General features: G+C 49.5%; 1 protein-coding gene and 1 non-coding gene across 2 annotated transcripts; both read right to left on the reverse strand.

The window, feature by feature from the left end:
- Window positions 1-557: 557 nt before the first annotated feature.
- Window positions 558-661, reverse strand: LOC112209831 (U6 spliceosomal RNA). The gene has a single exon (XR_002944833.3). It is a non-coding gene; the product is annotated as a U6 spliceosomal RNA (small nuclear RNA).
- A 15,647-nt stretch (window positions 662-16,308) lies between these two features.
- LOC463620 (zinc-alpha-2-glycoprotein) lies at window positions 16,309-20,415 on the reverse strand. Its single transcript, XM_519279.8, has 2 exons — window positions 20,298-20,415; window positions 16,309-18,351 (listed from the first exon to the last, which is right to left on the reverse strand). Exons 1-2 carry the CDS (start codon window positions 20,371-20,373, stop codon window positions 18,083-18,085), a joined length of 345 nt encoding a protein of 114 aa, XP_519279.2. The 5' UTR covers window positions 20,374-20,415; the 3' UTR covers window positions 16,309-18,082.
- Between the last annotated feature and the right edge of the window lie 6,404 nt (window positions 20,416-26,819).

Consider the following 26,819-nt stretch of genomic DNA (forward strand, 5'->3'; position numbering starts at 1 on the left):
TTTTGTTTTGTTTTGTTTTGAGGTTTTGAGATGTAGTTTCACTCTTGTTGCCCAGGCTAGAGTGCCATGGCACGGATCTCGGCTTACTGCAATCTCCGCCTCCCAGGTTCAAGCGATTCTCCTACCTCAGCCTCCCAAGTAGCTGGGAGTACAGGCATGCACCACCTCGCCTGGCCCTCTTTTTTAAAGACAGAGTCTCACTCTGTTGCCCAGGCTGGTGTGGAGTGACATGATCTCAGCTCATTGCAGCGTCTGCCTCCCGGACTCAAGTGATCCTCCCACCTCCAGCCTCCCGAGTAGCTGGGACTAAAGGCGTGTACCGCCATGCCTGGCTAAGTTTTGTATTTTTATTTTTATTTATTGTTTTATGAGGGCTACAGCGGCAGGTGGCAAGGCGCCACGCCTGAGTGGGGATGGCGAGATTGTTCTCCAATCGCCAACCTCAATGGTGCAACGGGAGACGGACATGGGAAGGCTATGACGTCACGGGCCCTGTGACGTTATGGCAGGATACGGGGAAGGGAAGCAAAGCGAGGTAACGGGCAGCGGACTATAGCAAGAATATGGAATGCATCACGAATCTGTGTGTCATCCTTGCGCTGGGGCCATGCTAATCTCTGTATCGTTCCAATTTTAGTATATGTGCTGCCAGAGCAAGCACAATTTTTGTATTTTTTGTAGAGACAGGGTCTTGCCATGTCACCGACGCTGGTGGCAAACTCCTGAATTGAAGTGATTCGACCGCCTCGGCCTCCCAGAGTGCTGGGATTACAGGCGTGATTCACAGCACCTACCCTCAAATGGATATTTTAAAACAAAAATACAACAACAAAAATTTAAAACTCACTGGATGGACTCAGTAACAATATGAAGGTGAGGAAGAGTCAGTAGACAAAGGTGGATTGATAGAAAGCACTCAAACTAGCCGGTCACGGTGGCTCATGCCTGCAATCCCTGCACTTTGGGAGGCTGAGGTGGATGGATCATTTGAGGTCAAGAGTTCGAGACCAGCCTGGCCAACATGGCGAAACCCCGTCTCTAGTAAAAATGCAAAATTAGCTGGGCGTGGTGGTGCGCACCTGTAATCCCAGCTACTTGGGAGGCTGAGGCAGGAGAATTGCTTCAACCTGGGAGGTGGAGGTTGTGGTAAGCCAAGGTTGTACCATTGCACTCCAGCCTGGGCAACGAGAGCAAAAAAAAAGAACAACAACAACAAAAAGAACCGAAACTGGGACTGGGCACGGTGGCTCACGTCTGTAATCCCAGGACTTTAGAAGGCAGAGGTGGGTGGATCACCTGAGGTCAGGAGGTTGAGACCAGCCTGGCCAACATGGTGAAACCCCGTCTCCACTAAAAATACAAAAATTAGCCAGGTTTGGTGGTGAATGCCTGTAATTCCAGCTACTCGGGAAGCTGAGGCAGGAGAATTGCTTGAACCTGGGAGGCAGAGGTTGCAGTGAGCCGAGATCGTACCACTGCACTCCAGCCTAGGCGACAGAGCAAGACTAGCATCTCAAAAAAAAAAAAAAAAAAAAAAAAAACAGAAAGAAAGAAAGAAAAGAAAAAGATCAATGGGATTACTTGGCGTATTTCTGTTTCTTTCAGGGAGATTTATCTGAAGAAAGAGAAAGGATTATTTCAGTATTCTCTGAAAAGCTTATTTTGAAAAGAGCCCTAGATCTTATACATAATTTCCTCATGATTCTCCAGAATTCTAAAAAGGGAAGCACATTGTTAATGTTATATATTTTTTTCATAGGGCTATTTTTAGACCGGACAGAATAGCAGAATAGTTTGTGTTTTGTGTGGACTTCAGAGTACATTGAAGCCTGTAAAATAACCACTCTTGTTACACATCTATATCCAAAGTCATATGACTCCAAGCATAGTATGACCCTTGTATATTACTAAAGACTACCCTATTGTTATGTTTTTTTTGAGACGGAGCTTCGCTCTTGTTGCCCAGGCTGGAGTGCAGTGGCATGATCTCGGCTCACTGCAACCTCCGCCTCCCGGTTCAAGCGATTCTCCTTCTTCAGCCTCCCAAGTAACTGGGACTACAGGAGAGTGCCACCATGCCTGGCTAATTTTTGGATTTTTAGTAGAGACGGGGTTTCGCCATATTGGTCAGGCTGGTCTTCAACTCCTGACCTCAGATGATCCTCCCGCCTCGGCCTCCCAAAGTGCTGGGATTATAGGCGTGAACCACCACGCCTGGCCATGTTTTTGCTTTTATGATGTGTTTATTATAATTAGAATTCGATGCTGCTGCAGGATATGAGTAATTATTAAGAGAAAATATGACTTTTTAACAAAGCAGTTCCAGGAATACATTGTAGAGAAAAAAGATGACTACTTAAAATAGGGCTATTGTTAAAATGTTATCTATATTAAGGAACCTTCGTGAGATCCCCGACATCATTGTGAACACAACCTTTTGTGATTATGTTACATGATTTTTCCTTCATCCTTTTTCATTTTATCTAAGTTCTTGGCCATGCAGACACAACTGACAACACTTAACCCCTCTTGAAGACATTTTTCAATCTCTAAGTGACTATTAACTCTAACATATCTATCTTGTTTTTACCACAGCATTTTGAAAAATCAGAGTAGGCTGGGAACAGTGGCTCACGCCTGTAATCCCAGCACTTTAGGGGGCTGAGGCGGGCGGATCTCCTGAGGTCAAGAGTTCGAGACCAGCCTGGCGAACATGGTGAAACCCCATCTTTACTAAAAATACAAAAATTAGCCGGGCATGGTGGCGGGTGCCTATAATCCGAGCTACTCAGGAGGCTGAGGCAGGAGAATCGCTTGAACAACCCGGGAGGTGGGGTTTGCAGTGAGCTGACATCACACCATTGCACTCCAGCCTGGGTGACAGAGCAAGACTGTCTCAAAATAAAAAAAAAATAAATAAATAAATATAGAAAATAAAAATCTGATTAATAGGGAAAATCTGTATGTATATTTAGAAAAAAAATGCTTTTCAGGACTGGGCGCAGTGGCTCACGCCTGCAATCCCCGCACTTTGGGAGGCTGAGGCAGGTGGATCACCTGAGGCCGGGAGTTTGAGACCAAACTGACCAACACGGAGAAACCCTGTCTCTACTAAAAATACAAAATTAACCGGGCACGGTGGTGCATGCCTGTAATCCCAACTACTTGGGAAGGCTGAGGCAGGAGAATCGCTTGAACCCAGGAGGCGGACATTGTGGTGAGCCGAGATCGCGCCATTGCACTCCAGCCTGGGCAACAAGAGCGAAACTGCATCTCAAAGAAAAAGAAAAAATGCTTTTCAAATTTTTGCATTTCTGACAACTAGACGTCCCCACCTGCCAACCAGTCTTGTGGCCCCCACCCAGGATCTGACTCAGCCCAAGAGGACAGCTTTAATTCCCTGTGATTTCATCTCCTCCATCCAACCAATCAACAGGCCCCCTACCCTAGCCCCTGCCCACCAAACTATCTTGGAAAAATCCCTAATCTCCAAGCCATTGGCAAGATTGATTTGAATAACATCTCCACCTCCCGCATGGCATAGCTGGCTTCGCATCAATGAAACTCTTTAATGCCATGGTCTTGAGTGGACTTTGTTTGTGTGGCGGTCAGGAAGAATCCCTTGGGCCATTACAAATATGGGGACATTGTGGAGAACCATTTTAGGGACCCCATCCCATTGAGTGCCACAAATACAGAAAAAATCCATGATCCCATTTACATGTTTTAGAAGCGAGAGAAACTCCAAATAAGATATGGCCAAGTTGTGCAACAGAATTTAGAATTTATTCAATATTACAGTGTTTGTATCACAGAGAACATCTTTGTCATTTATATAGGCAATTTTCCCTGGGGCTTCCATGCTATTGAACACTGTAACGTTTATTTTGGAGAGAATCCCTGGGGATGGGGGAGGCATTGTCAACATTCCAATGCAGCATCAGCTAATTCAGATGCAACAAAGACTCTATCAATGCAGAAACGTGCAAAGAGCTTTCGGGAAAGTACAGCTCATTCAACATCGGAGAATTCACAATGGAGGAAAATCATATGTGCGTAATGGATGTAAAAATGCTTTGAGATGGTGCCCAGAGCTAATCAGACATCTGGGATTTTGTAGCAGAGAGAGGCCTTGTGAGTATAATGGATGAGGAAGAACCTTCAATCAGAGTTCCATACTTAGACAATATCAGCTAATTCGGTTGGGACTTAAAATGGTCATACGTAATGAAGACGGAAAACTCGGGGAAGCGTGGAGAATACGGAATGTGAGATCATCCACACTGGAGAGAAGCCTCGGGAGTATAATTAGTGTGGAAAATCACTTGGGGACAAGCTTAGCTTTTTCATCATTGGAGAATTCACACAAAAAAAGGAATGAGCTTGGACAGATCGTGGGAGAACTTTCAGGCACTAATCAGGCCAATTCATCCCCGAGAAAAACCTTGATGACGAAGAAGGGGAAAAAGTCTTCCAGTTTTTTTCCTTATTGGATTTCACAGAATCCTCAGTGATATATAGAGAAACGTGCTGGAGGAGTTCAGGGTTTATTAATATTCACGTTAAAGCATTAATCCCATTAAAGTAGGGGTTTAAACTTTTTTACTTCTTTCACCGCAATCAAAGCTTTCATTCCTTACGTCTCTATTGAGTGAATGAAGCAACAGGCAAACATCAATGGTGCATTGGCTTTGCCCTTCAAAACGTCATACAAGCCGGGTGTGGTGGCTCATGCCTGTAATCCCAGCACTTTGGGAGGCTGAAGCGGGTGGATCACGAGGTCAGGAGCTCGAGACCAGCCTGGCCAACATAGTGAAACCCCGTCTCTACTAAAAATACAAAAATTAGCCGGGCATGGTGGCACATGCCAGTAGTCCCAGCTACTCAGGAGGCTGAGGCAGGAGAATCTCTTGAACCCAGGAGGCAGAGGTTGTGGTGAGCCGAGATCATGCCTCTGCACTCCAGCCTGGGCAACAGAGCGAGACTCCATCTCAAAAAAAAAAAACAAAAAAACAAAAAATCATACAATATGTGGGGTGCAGAAGGACAGTATTGAGAGGTGCTGGGTTTGGTGCCAGAATCTGGCAGTTGCAAATTCTAATATCATCGCAACACACGCGTGTGTGGGCCCCATATATCTGATGAACTTCCAGGGGCCACATCTCTACAAATGCTGAAGATTATTTGGAGATGGGAAAATGGGGCTGGGGGTGCTTTTTCTCCAGGTCTGAGTAAAATGAAGTAATGTGTATTTATTTCTTTTTTTTTTTTTGAGACAGAGTCTCACTCTGTCACCCAGGCTGGAGTGCAGTGGCACGATCTTGGCTCCCCGCAAGCTCCACCTCCTGGGTTCACGCCATTCTCCTGCCTCAGCCTCCCCAGTAGCTGGGACTACAGGCGCCCGCCACCACGCTCGGCTAATTTTTTGTATTTTTAGTAGAGACAGCGTTTCACCGTGTTAGCCAGGATGGTCTTGATCTCCTGACCTCGTGATCCGCCCACGTAGGCCTCCCAAAGTGCTGGGATTACAGGCGTGAGCCACCGCGCCCGGCCAGTAATGTGTATTTCAAAGATACATTAGGAGGATGCCAGTTTATCTTTGTTTTATATTTTCAAAAACAGAGATTTAAAGAGGACGGGCTAGAGCTCTTGCATTCAGCTTCTCATTTCATAAGGGAAGAATCAGGCATATGTCTTGTGTTGAAGCAACACACACACACACACACACACACACACACACACAAAACACGTTGTTTGGCGAAAGTCGGACCAGAAGAAAGCTTTCTCTAGTCCTCATCAACTGATTGCTTCTCTCCTACCAGCCTCGTTCCTTGTCCTTGGACCAGCATTCTAAGTCTTCCAAAATACATCCTTGCCTCTCCCTACAGTAACTCTCTCATTGAGTTCTTAATAGAGGTGAGTTAGGTTTTGCAGATTTCTGGCTCCTCGCTCTGCTTAGAGAAGCCAGAAAGAGGCCAGGCACGGTGGCTGATGCCTGAAATCCCAGCATTTTGGGAGGCTGAGGCAGGTGGATCACGAGGTTAGGAGTTCAAGACCAGCCTGACCAACATGGTGAAACTCCGTCTCTACTAAAAATACAAAAATTAGCTGGGTGTGATGGTGCATGCCTGCCTGTAATCCCAGCTGCTCAGGAGACCGAGGCAGGAGAATCACTTGAACCCGGGAGGCGGAGGTTGCAGTAAGCCAAGATTGTGCCATTGCACTCCAGCCTAGGCGACAGTGAGACAAAAAAAAAAAAAAAAAAAAAGAAGATGTCTGGAACTTTCCCAGATATCTCTTTCTTTCCTTGTCTGTGTCCCCTAGGCCTTGGGGTTAGGACTCAGAGCTGGGATTCCTCTGTAGGCAAGGACCAATCCTGATTCTTATTCCTTCCATATAAGCAATAATTCAATTTCTAATGTCTAAACTTAGGTTGATTTTCCACTGGGAGTTATAGCAAGAGCCACGGGTTTCTGAGAAGGGGTGAGGGATGCTTTAGGCTGCAAGTAGCAGAAATCTGCCTAGAAAATAAAGACACGTGACTTACAGATCAGAGACTGGAAGTGGGGGTTCCAGGATAGGTATGGTGGCTCAACGCTCTCATAGAGGACGTAGGCTCTGCCATCCTTAGTGTGTGGGCTTTTCCCCTTGGTCTTGTTGCCTCATGGTCTCAAGATGGTCCAGATCCCAGCCATCTCCCCATACTTTTGTTGTTGTTGTTGTTGTTGTTGTTGAGACAACGTCTCACTCTATTGCCCAGGCTGGAATGTAGTGGCGTGATCTCAGCTCACTGCAACCTCTGCTGCCCAGGTTCAAGTGATTCTCCTGCCTCAGCCACCCAAGTAGCTGGGATTACAGGCACCTGCCACTGCGCCCAGCTAATTTTTGTTGTTTTTTTGTTTGTTTTTGTTTTTTGGAGACGGAGTGTTACTCTGTCACTCAGGCTAGAGTGCAGTGGTGCCATCCCGGCTCACTGCACCTCCGCCTCCGAGGTTCAAGTGATTCTCCAGCCTCATCCTCCTGAGTAGCTGGGATTACAGTCATGTGCCACCATGCCCAGCTAATTTTGTATATTTAATAGAGACGGGGTTTCACCATGTTAGCCAGGCTGATCTCGAACTCCCGGCCTCAGGTGATCCGCCCACCTCGGCCTCCCAAAGTGCTGGGATTACAAGCGTGAGCCACCTCTCCTGGCAAGTGGGACGGCATGCTGCATGGGCTGGGAATCCCCATATGTTTCACCAGCACAGCTAAGTCATCTGCCCACTTTTAAGCCAACTGACAGCCAAGGGAATGAGTGGCAAACTGGCAACAGTGACACCCACAGGCAGGAGGCAGCCCGGGTTGGCTTGTCTCGGCCTTTTGTGGAGTCCCAACTCTGTTGTCACCCTCTCCTCCTTTATCCTCTTGCCAAAGCCAAGCTCATTTTCCCTCCACAATGAGGGGATTTTCTCCATGGTATAGCTGATTTTGGTTTTGCTTCGACGGCCAAGTTTCTTCTCCAGTGTAATTTCGGCCAGCACACTGGTCCGACCAGGCCCTACTTGTCCTCAGGACATCTTGTGGCTTACTAATTCTACTGTCTGCTTTTTCCGCCCCAGTTTCCAAAAGGGAATTGGCTGGCCTGGGTGACTTCCCTACATTTTTGAGCCAGATGACTTCAAAAATCGTTGGCCAGCCTATATGGGATCCTGGTCCAGTGAACTGTATATTTGGGGGCTTGGGGGGTGGAAGAGAGGCAGGGTCACATGGTGTCACACAGCTGCCTGGGCAGCGGTTTCCATGGAGGGGCCAGGGGTAGCACAGGTGATGGTGCAATGGCCTAGGGCATCCATAGAGGGTTGCCATAGAGATGATGGCGCAATGGCCTAGGGCATCCATAGAGGGTTCTCAGAGCCCAATAACTGTACTAGACAACAAGGCTGCTCTGTTGGGAAGAGAGACCAAGTGGAAGAACATGAGGCACCAGTCACGTGACTGCAAAAGCCACTTTGGACATTTCAGCCCCAATAGCTGCTGCGAGAACAGGAGGCCTCAGACATAGTGGAGCAGAAATAAACCAGAATACAAGACTCACGAAACTGAGGGCATCATCACATTCTTGAGTCCGAACGGCCTCAAGGCTTCCATGGCTCGAGAATGTCCCCCAGTTCCCACAGCAGAAATTCCAGTGCCTGTGGGTAGAAAGCTTGAGTTCCCTCATGAACATGGCTTTAATAGGGATTGGAAGTGTTTCTTGCCTACTAGACTTAGGATCTTGGGAAACTTTTTGGCTTTGACAGGCTGAAGAAGGGACTGTGGAGGTAGGACTATTTCTTTCTTATTCTTTTTCCTTTCTTTCTTTCTTTTTTTTTTTTTTTTTGAGACGGAGTCTCGCTCTATCACCCAGGCTGGAGTGCAGTGGCACGATCTCAGCTCACTGCAACCTCCATCTCCCAGGTTCAAGCAATTCCAGGCAGGACTATTTCAAGATAGCCACGTAACAGACAGAAAACGGGCTGGTTCTTCCAGCAAATGGAATTTTAAAATTCCTCAATGGGGCCGGGCGCGGTGGCTGACACCTGTAATCCCAGCATTTTGGGAGGCCAAGGCGGGTGGATCTTGAGGTCAGGAGATCGAGACCATCCTGGCTAACATGGTGAAACCCCATCTCTACTAAACATACAAAAAATTACCTGGGCATAGTGGTACGCACCTGTAGTCCCAGCTACTTGGGAGGCTGAAGCAGGAGGAGAATCGCTTGAACCCGGGAGGTGGAGGTTGTAGTGAGCCGAGTTCACGCCACTGCACTCCAGCCCGGGAGACAGAGCAAGACTCCGTCTCAAAAAAAAAAAAAAAAAATTAGCCATGTATGGTGATGTGTGCCTGTAGTCCCAGCTACTCAGAAAGCTGAGATGGGAGGATCACTTGAGCCCAGGAGGTCACGGCTGCAGTGAATTATAATCATGCCACTGCATTCCAGCCTGGGCAACAGAGCAAGACCCCATCTCTTAAAAAAAAAAAAAAGTTACCACTTTGGGGAAATTGCAGACTCTAAGCCTAAACTCTACTGGCCCGATACACATGGGAAAACATTTGGTCAGGATTCTGGAAGAATATCAAAGAATTCACAGGGCAGAGGAAAGCTTTGAATATTATGAATGAGGGAAAATTTCCATTCATCTCATAATTCATACTAGAGAGACTCCCAATGAATGGCACCAGCGGAGGAAAATCCTCAGACGGAGGCGAGCAGTTATCGGAGATGCGAAAATCACAGGGGAGGACGTGGCACAGAATAGCGTGGAACCCACGTCACAGCTTGCGCCCAAGAGCATCACACGGGAGAGAACCTGCGTCCTCAATGAACGGCGTTCCAAAAAAGCACAACCGCACCAAGCATCAGATAAGCCATTCTGAGCTCAGTCTTTGGAATGTAATGAATTGGGGGTGGTGATCATTTGAGAAGAAATCAGCCCTTATTCATCAGCTGATGATTCCCACTGGAGAGAGGGCGGGTGTTCGTCACGGATGACGAAGCTCTGGGGGTGCTCCGATCACATATAACACAAGAGGCTGCAGAGGGGGCCCAAGGAGGGCTGTCAGGGGGGCCTCAGGGTACACGTGACATAAAACGTTTACAAGAGGAAAACATGATGAAAAGGGCAAATTTAGAAAGTGATTTCGGGCTGGGCACTGTGGCTCGCACCTGTAATCCCAGAACTTTGGGAGGCTGAGGTGCGGCGGGGGAGGGGAATCACTTGAGGCCAGGAGTTCAAGCCTGGGCAACATAGCAAGACCCCATCTCTACCAAAAATCAAACATAAATCAATAAAACATTTTTAAAAGCTTTTCTTTTTTGGAACTTGTCCTGTTAGCACCAGCAATGGCTGTGGGGAATGCAGACACCCTTTGGGGGAGTTTGCTCAGATGACACAGTCGTGCACATGTGATCCTTGGGGCAACTCACAGGGGTGCCCTAATGCCATGTACAAGAATCCAGGCCCAGGCCAGGCGCCGTGGCTCACGCCTGTAATCCAGCATTTTGGGAGGCTGAGGCAGGCAGATCACCTGAGGCCAGGTGTTCCAGACCAGCCTGGCCAACATGTTGAAACCCCGTCTCTACTAAAAATACAAAAATTAGCCATGCATGGTGGTGTGTGCCTGTAGTCCCAGATACTTGGGAGGCTGAAGCAGGAGAATCACTTGAACCCAGGAGGCAGAGGCGGAGGTTGCAGTGAGCCGAGATCACACCACTGCACTCCAGCCTGGGTGACAGAGTGAGAATCTGTCTCAAAAAAAAAAAAAAAAAAGAGGCTCGTGGCCTCTGGGGAACACGCCCCACGAGAAACTGCGGTGGCGGCTGCTTCGTTCATTCCTTCATTCTTTTCATATCTTTGGAGCATCTGTTCTGTGCCTGGCACTACTCTGTGGGGGGATAGAGGACAGGGCAACCTTGGGGGTCAGAGGTGGGTCAGGGAAGTAGCAGCTGCTATTTCAGATTACAGGGGTGTATGTGTCCCAAGGTTCCAGAGGGGAGGGAGCTTAGGTGGGGGCTCTGGGAAAGAGGGAGGAAGACCCTGATCTAATGACTGCCTACCACGTGTCAGGCTGGCAGGTGATGTCTCACAGCAACCCTGCAAGCTTGGTCCTGTTTTCTGCACTTTGCAAATGGAGAAAATAAGGCACATGTACAGCTGGTAAGTGGTAGAGTCGGTACTGAGACTGGGTTGGCCTCACTCCAAATCCCATTTCTCTTATTTATTTATTTATTTTTAATTTTTATTTTTTTCTGAGATGGAGTCTTGCTCTGTCACCCAGGCTGGAGTGCAGTGGCGTGATCTTGGCTCACTGCAACCTCCGCCTCCTGGGTTGAAGGATTCTCCTGCCTCAGCCTCCCAAGTAGCTTGGCTTACAGGTGTGTGCCACCAAGCTTGGCTAATTTTTGTATTTTTAGTAGAGACGGGTTTCACCATATTGTCCAGGCTGGTCTCAAACTCCTGACCCTCATGATCCACCCGCCTCGGCCTCCCAAAGTGCTGGGATTACAGGCATGAGCCACTGTGCCCGGCCTCTTTTTTTTTTAAATTTTTTAGAGACAGGGTCTCACTCTGTCACCCAGGCTGGAGTGCACTGGCGTGATCATGGCTCACTGCAGCCTCAACCTTCTGGGTTCAAGCCATCCTCCTGCCTCAGCTTCCCGAGCAGCTGGGATTATAGGCATGCACCACCACACCTGGCTAATCTTTGTTTTTTGTAGAGATGGGGGTCTTACTATGTTTCCCAGGCTGGCCTCAAACTCCTGGCCTCAAGCAATCCTCCTGCCTCAGCTTCCTAAAGTGTTGGGATTACAGGTGTGTGCCACCGTGCCTGGCCCAAATCCCATTTCTTTCCACCATCACAAGGAACAGAACTGGTCCTTCAGCAGCACTGTTCCTTGGGATGTGTCTGCAGAGGCTTGGGAGACAATGAGAGGCACCCAGTAAACAGGGAGGAAAGGGGGTGGAAGGACATGTACTGGCTTTTGCAGACCCTCCTCAGGGAACAGTGAACACATTCATTCCTTCATTCACACATTTAGTCAGTTTTTTGCAGCAACAGGATCTCGTTCTGTCAGCCTGGCTGGAGTACAGTGGCACAATCATAGCTCACTGCACCCTTGAGCTCCTGGGTTTGAGCGACTGTCCCACCTCGGCCTCCTGAGTAGCTAGGACTACAGGCCACGCCACCACACTTAGCTAAGTTTTTAATATTTTGAAGAGATGGGGTCTCACTATGTTGCCCAGGCTGGTCTCAAACTTCTGGCCTCAAGCGATCCTCCCACCATGGCCTCCCAAAGTGCTGAGATTACAGGTGTGAGCCACTGTACCTGGCCATATTTAGTAAAATCCTTACTGAGCCCTATGGGGTGCCAAGCACAGCATCGAGGTGCTGGGGATATGCGTGCGTGAGGCTGACACGTGCTTACCCTCATGGGGCTTCCATCTGAGAAGGCAGGCAGGCACTCCAGCACGCTAAGTGGTGTGACAGGGGCTCATTGGGCCCCATGGAAGCTCAGAGAATGACATAACACAGACTCGCAGGGTGGAGGGAGACTTCTGGGAAGAGATAACTGCTTATGAAAGGCTGGGAAGGCCAGGTGGGATGGGGTCATGCCTGTAATCCCAGCACTTTGGAAGGCCGAGGCGGGCAGATCATGAGGTCGAGATCGAGACCATCCTGGCCAACATGGTGAAACCCCGTCTTCACTAAAAATACAAAAATTAGCTGGGTGTGGTGGCGCACACCTGTAGTACCAGCTACTCGGGAGGCTGAGGCAGGAGAATCGCTTGAACCTGGGAGGCAGAGGTTGCAGTGAGCAGAGATCATGCCACTCTGCCCTTCAGCCTGGGCCACAGAGTGAGACTCCATTTTTTTAAAAGAAAAGAAAAGAAAAGAAAAAAGGAAAGAAGGAAGGAAGGAAGGAAGGAAGGAAGAAAGAAAGAAAGAAGGAAGGAAGGAAGGAAGGAAGGAAAGAAAGAAAGAAAGAAAGAAAGAAAGAAAGAAAATGCTGGGAAGAGCCTTCTGGAAAGGTGCATGCAGGAGGGTCTGCTGGTGGCAGAGCTGAGTGATCGCAAACGCAGCTGACATGAGCCCAGTGCTGTCTGGTAACAGTATGTGGGGTGGCGGGTGGCAAGGAAAAAGGCCGGAAGCGAGACCAGGGCATCCGGGGCCCAACAGGCCTTATAAGGAGTTCAGACTGGGTCCTAGGCAATGATGGGAAACCGGTGAAAGGTGTGAAGCTGGGGGTGATGACCCGTGAAGCCCGAGGCTGCAACACAAGGGGAGAGCTGTCCAAAGGTTCGCCAAATCCTGGCCGGGCGCGACGGCTCACGCCTGTAATCCCAGCACTTTGGGAGGTGGAGGCTGGTGTATCACCTGAGGTCAGGAGTTCGCGACCAGCCTGGCCAAGGTGGTGAAACCCCATCTCTACTAAAAATACAAAAATTAGTTGGGCATGGTGGCGCATGCCTGTAGTCCCAGCTACTCGGGAAGCTGAGGCAGGAGAATCGCTTGAACCTGGGAGGCGGAGGTTGCAGTGAGCTGAGATCGCACCACTGCACTGCACTCCAGCCTGGCGACAGGGCGAGAATCTGTCTCCAAAACAAACAAACAAACAAACAAAAAAACAATTAGCCAGGCATGGTGGTGGGTGCCTGTAATCCCAGCTACTTGGCTGAGGCACGAGAATCGCTTGAACCCAGGAGGCAGAGGTTGCAGTGAGGCGAGATTACACCATTGCACTCCAGCCTGGGCAACAGAGCAAGACTCCATCTCAAAACAAAAACAAAAACAAAAACAAAACAAAAAAACAAAAGAAAAAGCAGTATGCAGGAAGGTCTGTGGGTGGCAGAGGTGAGTGATCGCAATCGCAGCTGACATAAGCCCACTGCTGTCCAAAAACAGAGGCTGTGGGGTGGCAGGCGGCAGGGAAGGAGGCTGGAAGCTGGACCAGGGCATCCTGGGCCCGACAGGCCTTATGGGTCCTGGGCAATGATGGGATATTGGTGAAGAGTGTGAGGCTGGGGGCGATGGCCTGCGAAGCCAGAGGCTGCAACACAAGGGCAGAGCTGTCCAGAGATTTGCCAAATTCGGGCAGAACGATGCAAGAGTGAGCATGTGAGTTCTGTCTTTTTTCCCTCATGAACCAAGGTTTCCAAGAGGCGCACTGAGCAGTGAGCAGGAAAGCTAGGAGCGACTAAGGGTGATCCGAGTGGGAGCTGCCAGCACCAGGTGCCAGAGCTGCGGTTTCCAGCTTTGGAGCCAACGTTCTTGAGCACACATCCCCCTCTTGTGGTCGAGAGCGGTATTGCCGCTGAAGAGAAAGGCTAGAGACCTCCTCCAGGCTCTCATCCTGAAAACCCCAAGGTATAGGCCAGGGGCTGCATCTACTTTGTGAACCCCACGAGATTTCCCACTTCTTTTTAAGAAAGATCTGATTGCCGGGCGCGGTGGCTCATGCCTGAAATCCCAGCACTTTGGGAGGCCGAGGCGGGCGGATCACAAGGTCAGGAGATCGAGACCATCCTGGCTAACACGGTGAAACCCCGTTTTTACTAAAAATGCAAAAAATTAGCCGGGCGTGGTGGCGGGCGCCTGTAGTCCCAGCTACTCGGGAGGCTGAGGCAGGAGAATGGCGTGTACCCGGGAGGCAGAGTTTGCAGCGAGCCGAGACTGCGCCACTGCACTGCAGCTTGGGCGACAGAGCGAGACTCCGTCTCAAAAAAAAGAAAAAGAAAAAGAAAAACCTGTTTTAGGCCGGGTGCGGTGGCTCACGCCTGTAATCCCAACACTTTGGGAGTCCGAAGCGGGCGGATCATTTGATGTCAAGAGTTCGAGACCAGCCTGGCCAATATGGTGAAACCCCGTCTCTACTAAAAATACAAAAATTAGCCGGGTGTGGTGGCGGGCGCCTGTAATCCCAGCTACTCTGGAGGCTGAGGCAGGAGAATTGCTCGAACCCGGGAGGCAGAGGTTGCAGTGACCTGAGATCGCACCATTGCACTCCAGCCTCTCCATAGACTCCATCTCAAAAAAAAAAAAAAAAAAAAAAAAAAAAAAAAAAAAAAATTCTGATTAATGGGGAAAATCTCCATGTATGTATACTTAAAAAAATGCTAGAAAGACACTGAAATGTTACCAGAAATTCTTTCAAGAATATGTGACTAATTTTTTTCACTTTCTTTATATGTATTTCAAAATGTTCTATTTCATGCCTGACTTTTGTTGATAAGACAAAAAATGTATTATGATTTAAAAAAAAAGAAAGGCCGGGTGCGGTGGCTCACGCCTGTAATCCCAGCACTTTGGGAGGATGAGGCGGATGGATCACGAGGTCAGCAAATCGAGACCATCCTGGCTAACACAGTGAAACCCTGTCTCTAATAAAAATAGAAAAAAATTTAGCTGGGCGTGGGGGCGGGCGCCTGTAGTCCCAGCTACTTGGGAGGCTGAGGCAGGAGAATGGCGTGAACCCGGAAGGCAGAGCTTGCAATGAGCCGAGATGGCGCCACTGCACTCCAGCCTGCGCGACAGAGCGAGACTTCGTCTCAAAATAAATAAATAAAATAAAGAATAAAATAAAGAAAAAAAAAAAAGAAAAGAGGCCAGGTGCGGTGGCTCACGCCTGTAATCTCAGCACCTTGGGAGGCCGAGGCGGGTGCATCACGAGGTCAGGAGTTTGAGACCAGCCTGAACAACATGATGAAATCCCATCTCTCTACTAAAAATACAAAAATGAGTCAGGCTTGGTGGCGCGCGCCTATAATCCCAGCTATTTAGAGGCTAAGGCAGAAGAATTGCTTGAACCCAGGAGGCAGAGGTTGCAGTGAGCCGAGATCGCGCCATTGCACTCCAGCCTGGGCAACAGAGCAAGACTCTGCTCAAAAAAAAAAAATTTGGCTGGGCGCAGTGGCTCAGGCCTGTAATCCCAGCACTTTGGGAGGTCAAGGCGGGCAGATCACCTGAGGTCAGGAGTTCGAGACCAGCCTGACCAACATGGAGAAACCCAGTCTCTACTAAAAGTACAAAATTAGCTGGGCATGGTGGCACATGCCTGTAATCCCAGCTATTCCGGAGGCTGAGGCAGGAGAACCACTTGAACCCAGGAGGCAGAGGTTGTGGTGAGCCGATTGCCCCATTGCACTTCAGCTTGGGCAACAAGAGCGAAACTCCCCCCCCCAACCCCCGCCCCCCAAAAAAAAGAAAGAAAGAAAGAAAAGAGACCAGGCATGGTGGCTCATGCTTGTAGTCTCAGCACTTTGGGAGGCTGAGTGGGGAAGATGTTGTGAGGCCAGGAGTTTGAGACCAGCATGGATGACATAGCCAGATCCGTGTCTCAAAAAAAAAAAAAAAAAAGAAAAAGAAAAAGAAAAAAAGAAAGAAAGAAAAAGAAAAGAAAATGAAAAAAGAGCAGAAGTGACAGACAAGTGGCCCGAGAGGGGACTAAGGTGGAGGCAGGTCCCGGTGAGGAGCCGCTGCCTGGCCATCTCCCGCACTCTTCCAAACCTGGTGGTGACAACACCACGCCAGGATTCCCGAAGGACACCCTCCCCGTGTGCCTCTCCAGACACATCCTTCGTGTCCCTTCAGCTCACACATATGTGGCCTCTCTCGGCCATGACCTTGGCAGTCCCTGCCCCTAGGCCTTTTTCTCACGTGCTCCCCTTCCCCTCAAAGTCACATTGACCTGGTCAATTTTTTTTTTTTTTTTTTTTTTGTGAGACAGTCTTGCTCTGTTGCCCAGGCTGGAGCAACCTCCGCCTCCTGGGTTCAAGTGATTCTCCTGCCTCAGCCTCCCGAGTAGCTGGGATTACAGGCACGTGCCACCATGCCCGGCTCATTTTTGTATTTTTAGTAAAGACGGGGTTTTACCATGTTGGCCAGGCTGGTCTCGAACTCCTGACCTCAGGTGATCCGAGGTCACTTGGCCTTCCAAAGTGCTGGGATTACAAGCATCAGCCACTGTGCCCGACCTGATCACTTCTTTCTTCCTTTCTGGTGTTTGATCTCTTTATCCCAAATCTCTAAATTCCCAAACTTCTTGCCCATTAGCCACAACTCTCAGAAATGGACCTCATAGGGCAGGGGACACAGCCTCTTTGTTCTGACGATAAAAGCAGGTGTTTACCCAGCACTGGTTGGTGCTGTTGGCATAGACTCTGAAAGCTCTCAAGCTCTCTGGGCTCACGTCCCAGGTTTCTCCCCACCCCCACCTGGTGTGTTGCATGAACTGGAGCCAGTCACCTCCCTGGGCCTCTATTTCCTCAGCTCTGAAACAGCAATGCGAACAGCACAGTTTCAGGGGGCTATTCTGGAGCATTATATATGCTCATAGATGGGCCTGGCACAAAGTAAGTCCTCAGTAAATGTCAGCTACTCTTATTTCCTAATACCCTGTATTCATCTCTTCATCCTCCTTCCTCGTAATTATCCACTTTGCCATTTCTATTCCTGTCCATCAAAGCTTCTCCCAGTGTCTTTCCTGATCACCTGTGTCCCCTCCTCTCCTACTGCTGACATGCACCCCGGGCCATTTTCCTTACCAAGACCTCCCATCCCTCATCCTTCAAATGTCTGCTTATCTCTTGCCTCCTCTTGGAAACCTTCAGATCCCATGTAGCACCTTGGGCATTTTTGTATTTAGAAGCCCATCTTTTGACACCCACTCCATGATAATTTAACACCAGCAGTTCACCAGACCTGGGGTTGGCTGCCTTGGGGCCGGCAGTGTGGTTTAGGAGAAAGAGCGCTGAGCCGGGGGCACAGGGACCATCTCTGCATGGGCTCTGCCACCAGCTCCTCCGACCACAGTGCAGGTGGCCCTTCCTGGGTCTGCATCTTATGGTAAGGAGGAACTTTAGGGCTGCAGGGAACTCTAACAGCCCGTAGTTTTGAATCCAGCACTTCCTGAGCCCCCAGCATGGGCTACGGTGTGTGCTGCGTGCTTTTCTCTGTTCATTCCACAAATTTCAATTGAGCCAATATTGGCTGTACCCTGTCCTAGGTGATGGGGCTGCAAGGGAGATCAGGACAGACTGTGACATCCTTCATAGAACAGACATAGTTAAATATTACAGACTTGTTTGGAGGTAGGTCTCAGTGCTCCAATGTTTGCAGATTTTGACCAGCTATTTTGGGAACGTTTCACTGTCAACAGGTAGGACTGGCAGAGCCACCAGGTGAGCCCAGGTCTGAGTGACTTTGAGAGTGGCTCACTCTCCAGGCACCCTCCCTGGACAGGGGTGAGTCTGATGCCTTCTCGTGGGGAGATCAGCCTCCGACGGGTGGGGTGTGGAGGTGATAGGTCAGAGGTGCCTGGATAGGAAGTGACTCTGCCATCACTTCCTGTGTGAGCTGAGGCCTGGGATGAGGATGGGGCAATCGATGGGGAAGTGGGGAGCACTGTGCTGTGGGGTGGGCGGGATGCGGACATATCTGTGTTTCTGCTGTGTCTCCTGTTCCTCCTCTGGGATTGGGACTATTTCCATCCTGCTGACCCCTTGCCACTCACACTTGGGGGGCTGCCTCTTGGGTTAGAACTTCCACCCCCGCGGTCTGTTGTTCACTGACCATTACCGTCATTGTAATACTCCATGATGTTGTTCAGGGTCTCCATAAAGATGTCCTCCCTGGCCTTCTGAAGTTGGCTCTGCTTCTCCCAGTCCTCTACTCCTTCCACGTGTCTCCATGGTCCCAGGGGCTCAGCCTTCCTGTCTTCACTGTTGTAGTGGAAGAAGGCACGGTCATTGAGGAAGACAGTGCCCTGCAGCCTGTGGGTGCCTTTGCCAGGCCTGGACAGCCCAGTGTAGAGATAGGTCAGAGAGTAATGACCTGCAAAAGAAAAGACTCTGAGGGCTGGGGTCCATGCAAGTGTGTCCCACTGTGGGGCTGCGGAGGGCCAGGAGGGGAGGCCTGGCCACTGGCCTCTTCATCCCCAGCTCTCTCCTCTGCCATCAGCTTCACACCATCGGAGCCTCACTCAAGGAAACAGGCTCTACATTCACGCTGGGGATGATATTTCAGAGACCATTCTGTGTCTTCACTACAGAATTTAATCTGCTTGGCACAGAAGAAGATAACATTTCTCAGCCTCCTTATAGATAGATTGGAACCATACGACTGAGCTTTGTCAAACAAGAATGTGACTGGAAGTGACTGATGTCTTTCTTCTGGTCCAAGACCCTACCACCTGGCTTTCCCCTACTGTCTCTTATCCCTTTTGTTGATGACTATGGAGACCACAGGATGAAACAGAAGAGTCCCAAGATGCAAACAGCCTGGATCCCTGAGTCACCCTGTGGAGGAGAGGAAACTTGCCCAATCTGCATTGAACTTAACATGAGAAATAAACATTTCTAGTCTAACCGGACAAATACATATAGTTAGAAAGTGTAGGGAGGTGGATTTACTAGAAAACTCAAGAAGTGACCTAGAATGGATCAGCATAGGGTAAGGCTAGGAGACCTCTCAGAATTCCTGGCATTGTACCTTGCAGTTTGGTACAAGATGGAAGTTGAGAGAGTGGGACATTTCCACAATTAGTTCCATAGTTAATTTAGAATATAATTTACACGAGTGTTAGTAACGTTGGAGGTCATATGGCAGATTTCTAATTTAAGTACTGAAGTCATTCTTGCTCATGAATTTCTGAATGTGATTAGCTTTTAAATCAGTAGACCTTGAGTAAAACAGATTACCCTCTACAGTGTGGATGGGCCTCATCTAATCAGTGGAAGGCATCAAGAGAAAAGGCTGAGGTCCCCCCAGAGAAGAAAGAATTTTGCTTCCAGACTACCCTTGGACTCAGGACCGCAACACCAACTCTTTCCTGGGTCTCCAGCCTGCTGGCTTGCTTTGCTGATTTAGGACTTTTAGCCCTCAGAATTGTATGAGCCACAAGAAATATTAAATAAAACTCCTCCCTTTCTCTCTTTTGTATACACACACACGTATATAATTAGTGTATATACACAGTGTATATTCATATATACATATATGCATGTGTATACAATGTATATTAGTTTTGTTTCTCTGGAGAACCCTGAATAATTAAGATTTTGGTGCAGAATGGGATTAATATTATAAATGTGATTATTATAAAACTAACATGAAACACCTATTCTGACAACTTGTAAATGTCATAAATTTTTAACTCACACAACTGAGAAGCCATTCGCTTCCATGTCTTTATCCTGCACATTCTCATGCCACAGCCTCCTTCCCCTATCCTAGAAGTGACTCTTGATCTCCCCAAGCTCCCACTGTCTTCTTTTCGGGCCACTAGCCTTCCAGACCCACTGCAGCTGTGTCTGAGTGTGGGGTGAGGGCATGGGTTTCCTTCTAGCACCATCCCTCCAGCCGACCTCCCTTCCCACTTTCCCCTTGGGGCTGCTCTCTCTTTCCCTCAGCGTCAGGCAGGTGTACCCAGCCATCGGAAGGAGGGAAGGAACAGGAGCAGAAGCAGCTCCAGGCATGTGGTTCCTGCTCCGTCCTGGCTCTCTACCCCAAGCAGGTCGCTTGGTCTTTGGAGTCTTTGTTTTCACGTAAACTAAGGGGTTTTAGATTCAGATTCCTGAAGGTCTTATTTTGGGTGAGGGCAGAGGCTCCCTGAATGCTCCTGGAAGTGTGTGAGCTGAGGGAGTTGACAGCCTTGGGCACCCGTTCCTGCCCTATACCAGGGAATCCCAGCTGCATCCAGCCCTTCTCCCAGCCACATGTCCTGTTCCTCACCTCCTTCCAGTCCTCTCCAGCATCCATCCTTTGCTTTCCCTACTCACCATCTTGGGTCTCCTGGGGGATAGCAGGACCCAGAAGGTGCAGCAGAGACAGCAGGACAGGCACCATTCTTACCATTGTGTCTGCTTGGAGGGTTCTGGGCCGGAGGCACAGGTATTATCCTGGGTCCTGGGGCCATGCCCAGGGGAGGTGAATCTACAGGCCAATGGGAGTGCCAGGCCGGGCTCCTCCCCTGACAGTAAGAAAGAAGTATGCACAAGCCAGGCTGGGCAGAGATTGTGACCAGTGAGTCTATACACAGGATATGCAAATTCAGAGCTGAGACAGTTGATCTCTGGACTGAGGCTTTGTGTGTGCCTGGGGCGGAAGGATGCCAGTGTGTGGGAGGTGTGTGTGATGGGTGGCAGGTGCCTGGGATGTGTCGCCCTTCCAGTCTATTATGACACCCTCTGGGGTCACTTGGGTGTTGTCAGACCACACTTCATCTCTGCCTTCTGGAAAAAGCCTCAACATGTCCAGGACGTGGACCTGGGTAGACCCCAGCTGGGGTGAGACCCTCACTCTCCTCCCACACCTGATCCTGCCAGAGCTGTCTGGAGGACATTCACATTCCCATCTCTCCCTCCTTCCTTTCTGTGCCTGTGGAATCCCAGCCTTCCATGATGGAAGCAGAAAGAGCCGCATCCTCCTTTTGCAGCCTCCCTGGCAATAGAAGGAGCAGGTGTGCACAAGGTTTATGCTCAGCAAGCCGAAGCTACTGCCTTGGATATCGGGTCAAGTGTTAGGGAAACAAAGAGGGGGGCACAGTGGACAATGTTTTCTGGTGGTCTTGGCAGGGGCTGCAACTGCCAGCTCCCGGGGGCACTGGGGCTGCAGTAGCTGCGGGGGCTTCTGAGTTCCAGTCCCTGGGGATGTTGTAGTTCCCGTGCTGTGGCCTCTGCTGCCCCCTGCTGGCAGCTTCTGTGTGTTTACCAGGCCGGTTGCTGGTGTGATTTTGACTGTTGCGCTCCTCTGGAATTCTGAGCCTGGGTTCTCCATCCTTTCTGTGGATTCTGAGAGCTAACCAATAAATACGTTTATTTTCTGCTTAAGGTCAGAACTGCGTCAGAACTGCATGACGTTTCTAGTAACAAATGCTCCTGGCGGATGCGGAGATTGGTACAAGGATTGTTTCCAGGCAGTAGTTACTCAGGGAAATGGAGGGCTGGGAAGCTGAGATTGGTTACGGGGCCAGATTGGGGCTGAACGCAGTGAAAACACAGGGGTCTTGGGGGATCCTGGCAGGCCTGGTGTGCAGTGATAACTTCAACAGTTGGCTGAGGTATCTGTTGTGGTAGATTGGAATGAAGTGCCCATTGAAGGTGCTGACTTAAAAAAAAGTCACAAAGCCAGGCGCGGTGGCTTAAGCCTCTAATCCCAGCACTTTGGGAGGCTGAGGTGGGAGGATCACAAGGTCAGGAGTTCGAGACTAGCCTGGCCAATATGGTGAAACCCCGTCTCTACTAAAAATACAAAAATTAGCTCGGTTTCGTGGCGTGTGCTTGTAATCTGAGCTACTCCGGAAGCTGAGGCAGGAGAATCGTTTGAACCCGGGAAGCGGAGGTGGCAGTGAGCCGAGATTGCGCCACTGCCCTCCAGCCTGGTGACAGAGCGAGACTCCGTCTCAAAAAAAAAAAAAGTCACAAAATGGGTTATTGGGTTATTTAATTTAAAAGGAGAGCTTGGGTCAGGCTCAGTGGCTCACACCTGTAATCCTAGCGCTTTGGGAAGCTGACGTGGGAAAATCTTTTGGGGCCAGGGATTCTAGACCAGCCTGGGCATGGCAGCAAGACCTCACCCCTACCCAAAAGAAAAAAAAAAATTAGCCAGGCATGGTGACGTGTGCCTGTAGTTGCAGTTACACAGAAGGCTGAGGCAGGAGGATCACTGGAACCCAGCTATGATGGTGCCACTGCATTGCAGCATGGGTGACAGAGTGAGGCTCAGTCTTTTTTTTTTTTAGAGGGAGTCTTGCTCTGTTGCCCAGGCTGGAATGCAATGGCACAATCTCAGCTCACTGCAACCTCTGCCTCTCGGGTTCAAGCGATTCTCCTGCTTCAGCCTCCTGAGTAGCTGGGATTACAGGTGCCTGCCACCATGCCTGGCTAATTTTTGTATTTTTAGTAGGGATGGGGTTTCGCCATGTTGGCCAGGCTGGTCTCCAACTTCTGACCTCAAGGATCTGCCCGACTTGGCCTCCCAAAGTGCTGGGATTACAGGCGTGAGCCACCGCACCCGGCTGGGAGGTCTATATTTGGGCTGAGTCCTAGAGCCTATGCTTTCCAGGCAGAGCCAACACAGAGGAAGCAGGTAAGGGAGAGGCTTTGTGTGGGGTTGGAGGTGGCTGCTGCAGGACAGGGCACAGCACAGCCACAGTGGCCTCACTCCGATTGGCTTCACTGGCTCTCACAGTACAGATCCCCTCAGGCAAGACCCCAAATGCAGTAAAAAGTAGATTCTTCTACAGCGAGACCCAGTGAGGAAACAGCTGGTGCACAGACTAGTAGAAAAATAAAGTGACTGGAATCACAGCGTTGCAGCCTCTGAGGCCAAAGGCTCCAGGGATTGGGTTAAGAAGCAGTCCTGTGCTGCCCCCAGGACTGTGGTGGGAGCAGCGGCAAAGTGGCAGTTCCTGGGACTGGGGCAGGCCGGGCAGATTCCTCAATCCTTTTGTGGAGGTGAAGGCAACTCCATCTTGGATGCTGATCGCCACGTTGACTTATCATTAACCCTAGTTCCGGGAAGGCCTCTGAGATTTTATTTTTTTGAGATAGAGTCTCACTCTGTCATCCCAGCTGGAGTACAGTGGCCCGATAGCAGCTCACTGCAACCTCTGCCTCCTGGGTTCAAGCAATTCTCCTGCCTCAGCCTCCTGAGTAGCTGGGATTACAGGCGCCCATCACTACACTCGGCTAACTTTGTATTTTTAGTAGAGAAGGGGTTTCACCATGTTGGCCAGGCTGGTCTTGAACTCCTGGACGTCAGGTGATCTGCCTGCCTCGGCCTGCCAAAGTGCTGGGAATACAGGCATTAGCCACTGTGCCTGCCCTAGACTGCCTTTGTATGACTAACAGATTAGCCACAAGATTAGAAATTATGGTTTAGGAGTCATGCAGCTGGAGGCTACAAAATTCTGACCCTTCCTAACCCACTCCTAAAATCAGTGCTTGAAATTTTTTTTTTTTTTTTTTGAGATAGAGTTTCGCTCTTGTCACCCAGGCTGGAGTGCAATGGTGTGATCTCAGCTTACTGCAACCTCTGCCTCCCGGGTTCAAGCAATTCTCCTGCCTCAGCCTCCCGAGTAGCTGGGTTTATAGGCGCCCACCACCATGCCTGGCTAATTTTTTGTATTTTTAGTAGAGAGAGGGTTTTGCCTCAGGTGCTCTGCCCACCTTGGCCAAAGTGCTGGGATTACAGGTGTGAGCCACCGTGCCCAGCCTGGTGCTTGAGATATTTTGCAGACCCTGCACTTGATGGATCAGCTGGCACCACCCAGATGGATAAACTGGCTCAACCATCTTGTGGCCCCACCACCCAGGAACTGACTCAGCGCAAGAGGACAGCTTCAACTCGCTGGGAATTCATCTTCAACTCAAACAATCAAAACTCGACTCACTGGCCTTCCCCCATACACCAAATTATACTTAAAAACCCTGATCCCCGAATGCTCAGGGAGACTGATTTGAGTAATAATAAAACTCAGGTCTCCAGCACAGCTGCCTCCGTGTGAATTATTTTCCAAGGCAATTCTCCTGTCTTGATAAATCGGCTCTGTCTAGGCAGCGGACAAGGTGAACCCGTTGGGCAGTTCTACTCTTCCTTGGGCCCCTCAGCTTCCTTGGACTTTGGGGATAGGTTTGCATAGACCTGCCACCTCGGAACATCCTTCCTCCTATTGTAACCGCCCAAGGGGTTCACCTTGCCCGCAGCCTAGACAGAGATCAAGACAGGGGAAGTGCAATAGAGAAAGATAATTCACCCAGGGCCAGCTGTGCCAGAGACTGGAGTTTTATTATTACTCAAATCAGTCTCCCTGAGTCGGGGATCAGACTGTGTTTTTTTTTTCTTCTTTCGAGACAGAGTCTCTCTCTGTTGGCCAGGCTGGAGTGCGGTGGCGCAATCTCTGCTCACTGCAACCTCCACCTCCCAGGTTGAAGCAATTCTCCTATCTCAGCCTCCCTAGTAGCTGGGACTACAGATACCCACCACCACGCCCAGCTAATTTTTGTATTTTTAGTAGAGAAAGAGTTTCACCACATTGGCCAGGCTGGTCTTGAACTCCTGACCTCAAATGATCCACCCACCTCAGCTTCCCAAAGTGCTGGGATTACAGGCGTGAGCTTTTACAGAGTTTTTAAGGATAATTTGATGGGTAGGGGACCAGTGAATGGGGAGTGCTGGCTGGTTGGCTGGGGTTTGAAATCACAGGGAGTCAGAAGCTGTTCTCTTCTGCTGAGTCAGTCCCTGGGTGGGGGCCACAGATCTGGTTGACAAGTCCAGGTGGGGCCATCCGGTTGATAGAAATGCAAAAACCTGAATAGCCATCTCAAAAGGCCGATCTTAGGTTCACAATAGTGATGTCACCTTCAAGAGTGATTGGGGAAGTTGCAAATCTTACTACCTCCAGAATAATGGCTGGTAATACTTAGAATTCCAGCCCTTCTTATTCTAACTTCATGGCTGGTGGCCTTTCTTTCATTTTACAAGAACAATTTAGCTTTGGGGAAGGGCTATTATGTTTAGTTTAAACTACAAACTAAATTCTTTCCCAAGGCTAGTTCCGCCTACACCCAGGAATGGATGACAGTTTAGATGTTAGAAGCAAGATGGGGTTGGTTAGGTCTGATGTGTTTCGCTGTTACGATTTCCTTAGTTATAATTTGCAAAGGCGGTTTCACTGTGTTCCCACCAGGGGTTGTGGAAAGGGAAGGTCGGGTGTCAGAAAAGGGTCTTTCAGGCTAGAGTGAGGCCTCTATTCTTGGGGTGGGTGGTTGGAGACCAGGACAGAGGAGTGCCCCCGTTTAGACATTGCCTTGTGAGGGCTGGCCTCTGGCTATCCTAAACACAACAAGCCTCGCCCCCACTTATCCTCACCTGGGGCTCCTCTTCCTTCAAGGCTGGGGCACCCGAGGAAGGACATGGATGATGACACAAAAGCAACTCTCATTTCCTACATGTCCTTGAGTTTCAGGCATGGGTACTGCTTCTCCGAAGACCCCTGAATACAGGGACACAGGTGCAGTCACATGACTTAGGCCTTTCTTTTCTGTTTTTTGAGTCGGAGTCTCACTCTGTCCCCCAGGCTGGAGGGCAGTGGTGCATTCTTGGCTCACTGCAACCTCCACCTCCTGGGTTCAAGCGATTCTCCTGCCTCAGCCTCCTGAATAGCTGGATTACAGTTGCCCGCCACCACGCCCAGCTAATTTTTGTATTTTTAGTAGAGATGGGGTTTCACCATCTTGGCCAGACTGGTCTTGAACTCCTGACCTCATCATCCACCTGCCTCGGCCTCCCAAAGTGCTGGGATTACAGGCATGAGCCACTGCACCCGGCCACTTTAGGCCTTTAACTCTGCCATAACTCCTTTTCTTTAAAACATTGATTTTTTTTCTTTGATTTTTGAGACAGGGTCTTACCATGTCACCTAGGCTGGAGTGCAGTGGCCCGTCCCAATCTTGGCTCACTCTGTAACCTCCACACCCCAAACTCAAGGGATCCTCCCACCTCAGCCTCCAGAGTCCCAAATAGCTGGGACCACAGGCGCATGCCACTACATCTGACTATTTTTTTATTTTTTGTATTTTTAGTACGGAGAGTCTTGCTATGTTGCCCAGGCTGGTCTAGAACTCCTGAGCTCAAGAATCCGCCCACCTCGGCCTCTCAAAGTGCTGGGACTATAGGCCTGAGCCACTGTGCCCGGTCTGGAGTCCGCATTTTTAACTAGATCTCAGGTCATTTGTGTGCACACTGAACTTTGAGAAGCTCTGATTTATTTATTTATTTAGACAAAGTCACACTCTGTCACCCAGGCTGGAGTGCAGTGGCGAGATCTCAGCTCACTGCAACCTCTGCCTCCCAGGTTCAAGTGCCTCTCCTGCCTCAGCCTCCAAGTAGCTCCAAGATTACAGGTGCCCACCACTACGCCTGGCTGATTTTTGTATTTTTAGTAGAGACCAGGTTTCACCATGTTGGCCAGGCTGGTCTTGAACTCCTGACCTCAGATGATACACCCGACCTCAAATGATCAGCCCATCTTGGCCTCCCAAAGTGCTGGGATTATAGGCATGAGCCATTGTGCCCAGCCCAAGAAGCTCTGATTTAAAATGCAGTACTCAATAAATTGATGAAGGTAGTTGAAACAATCTCTAATATATGTGACAGTTTAGAGTTTATAAAATAATTCCATATTTGTTATTTCATTTTATCTTTTTTTTGTTTTGTTTTTTTTGAGACAAGAGTCTCACTCTGTCACCCAGGCTGGAGTACAGTGGTGCAATCTCGGTTCAGTGCAACCTCCACCTCCT

This window comes from Pan troglodytes, chromosome 6 (assembly GCF_028858775.2).
Source record: "Pan troglodytes isolate AG18354 chromosome 6, NHGRI_mPanTro3-v2.0_pri, whole genome shotgun sequence".
Lineage (NCBI taxonomy): Eukaryota > Metazoa > Chordata > Mammalia > Primates > Hominidae > Pan > Pan troglodytes.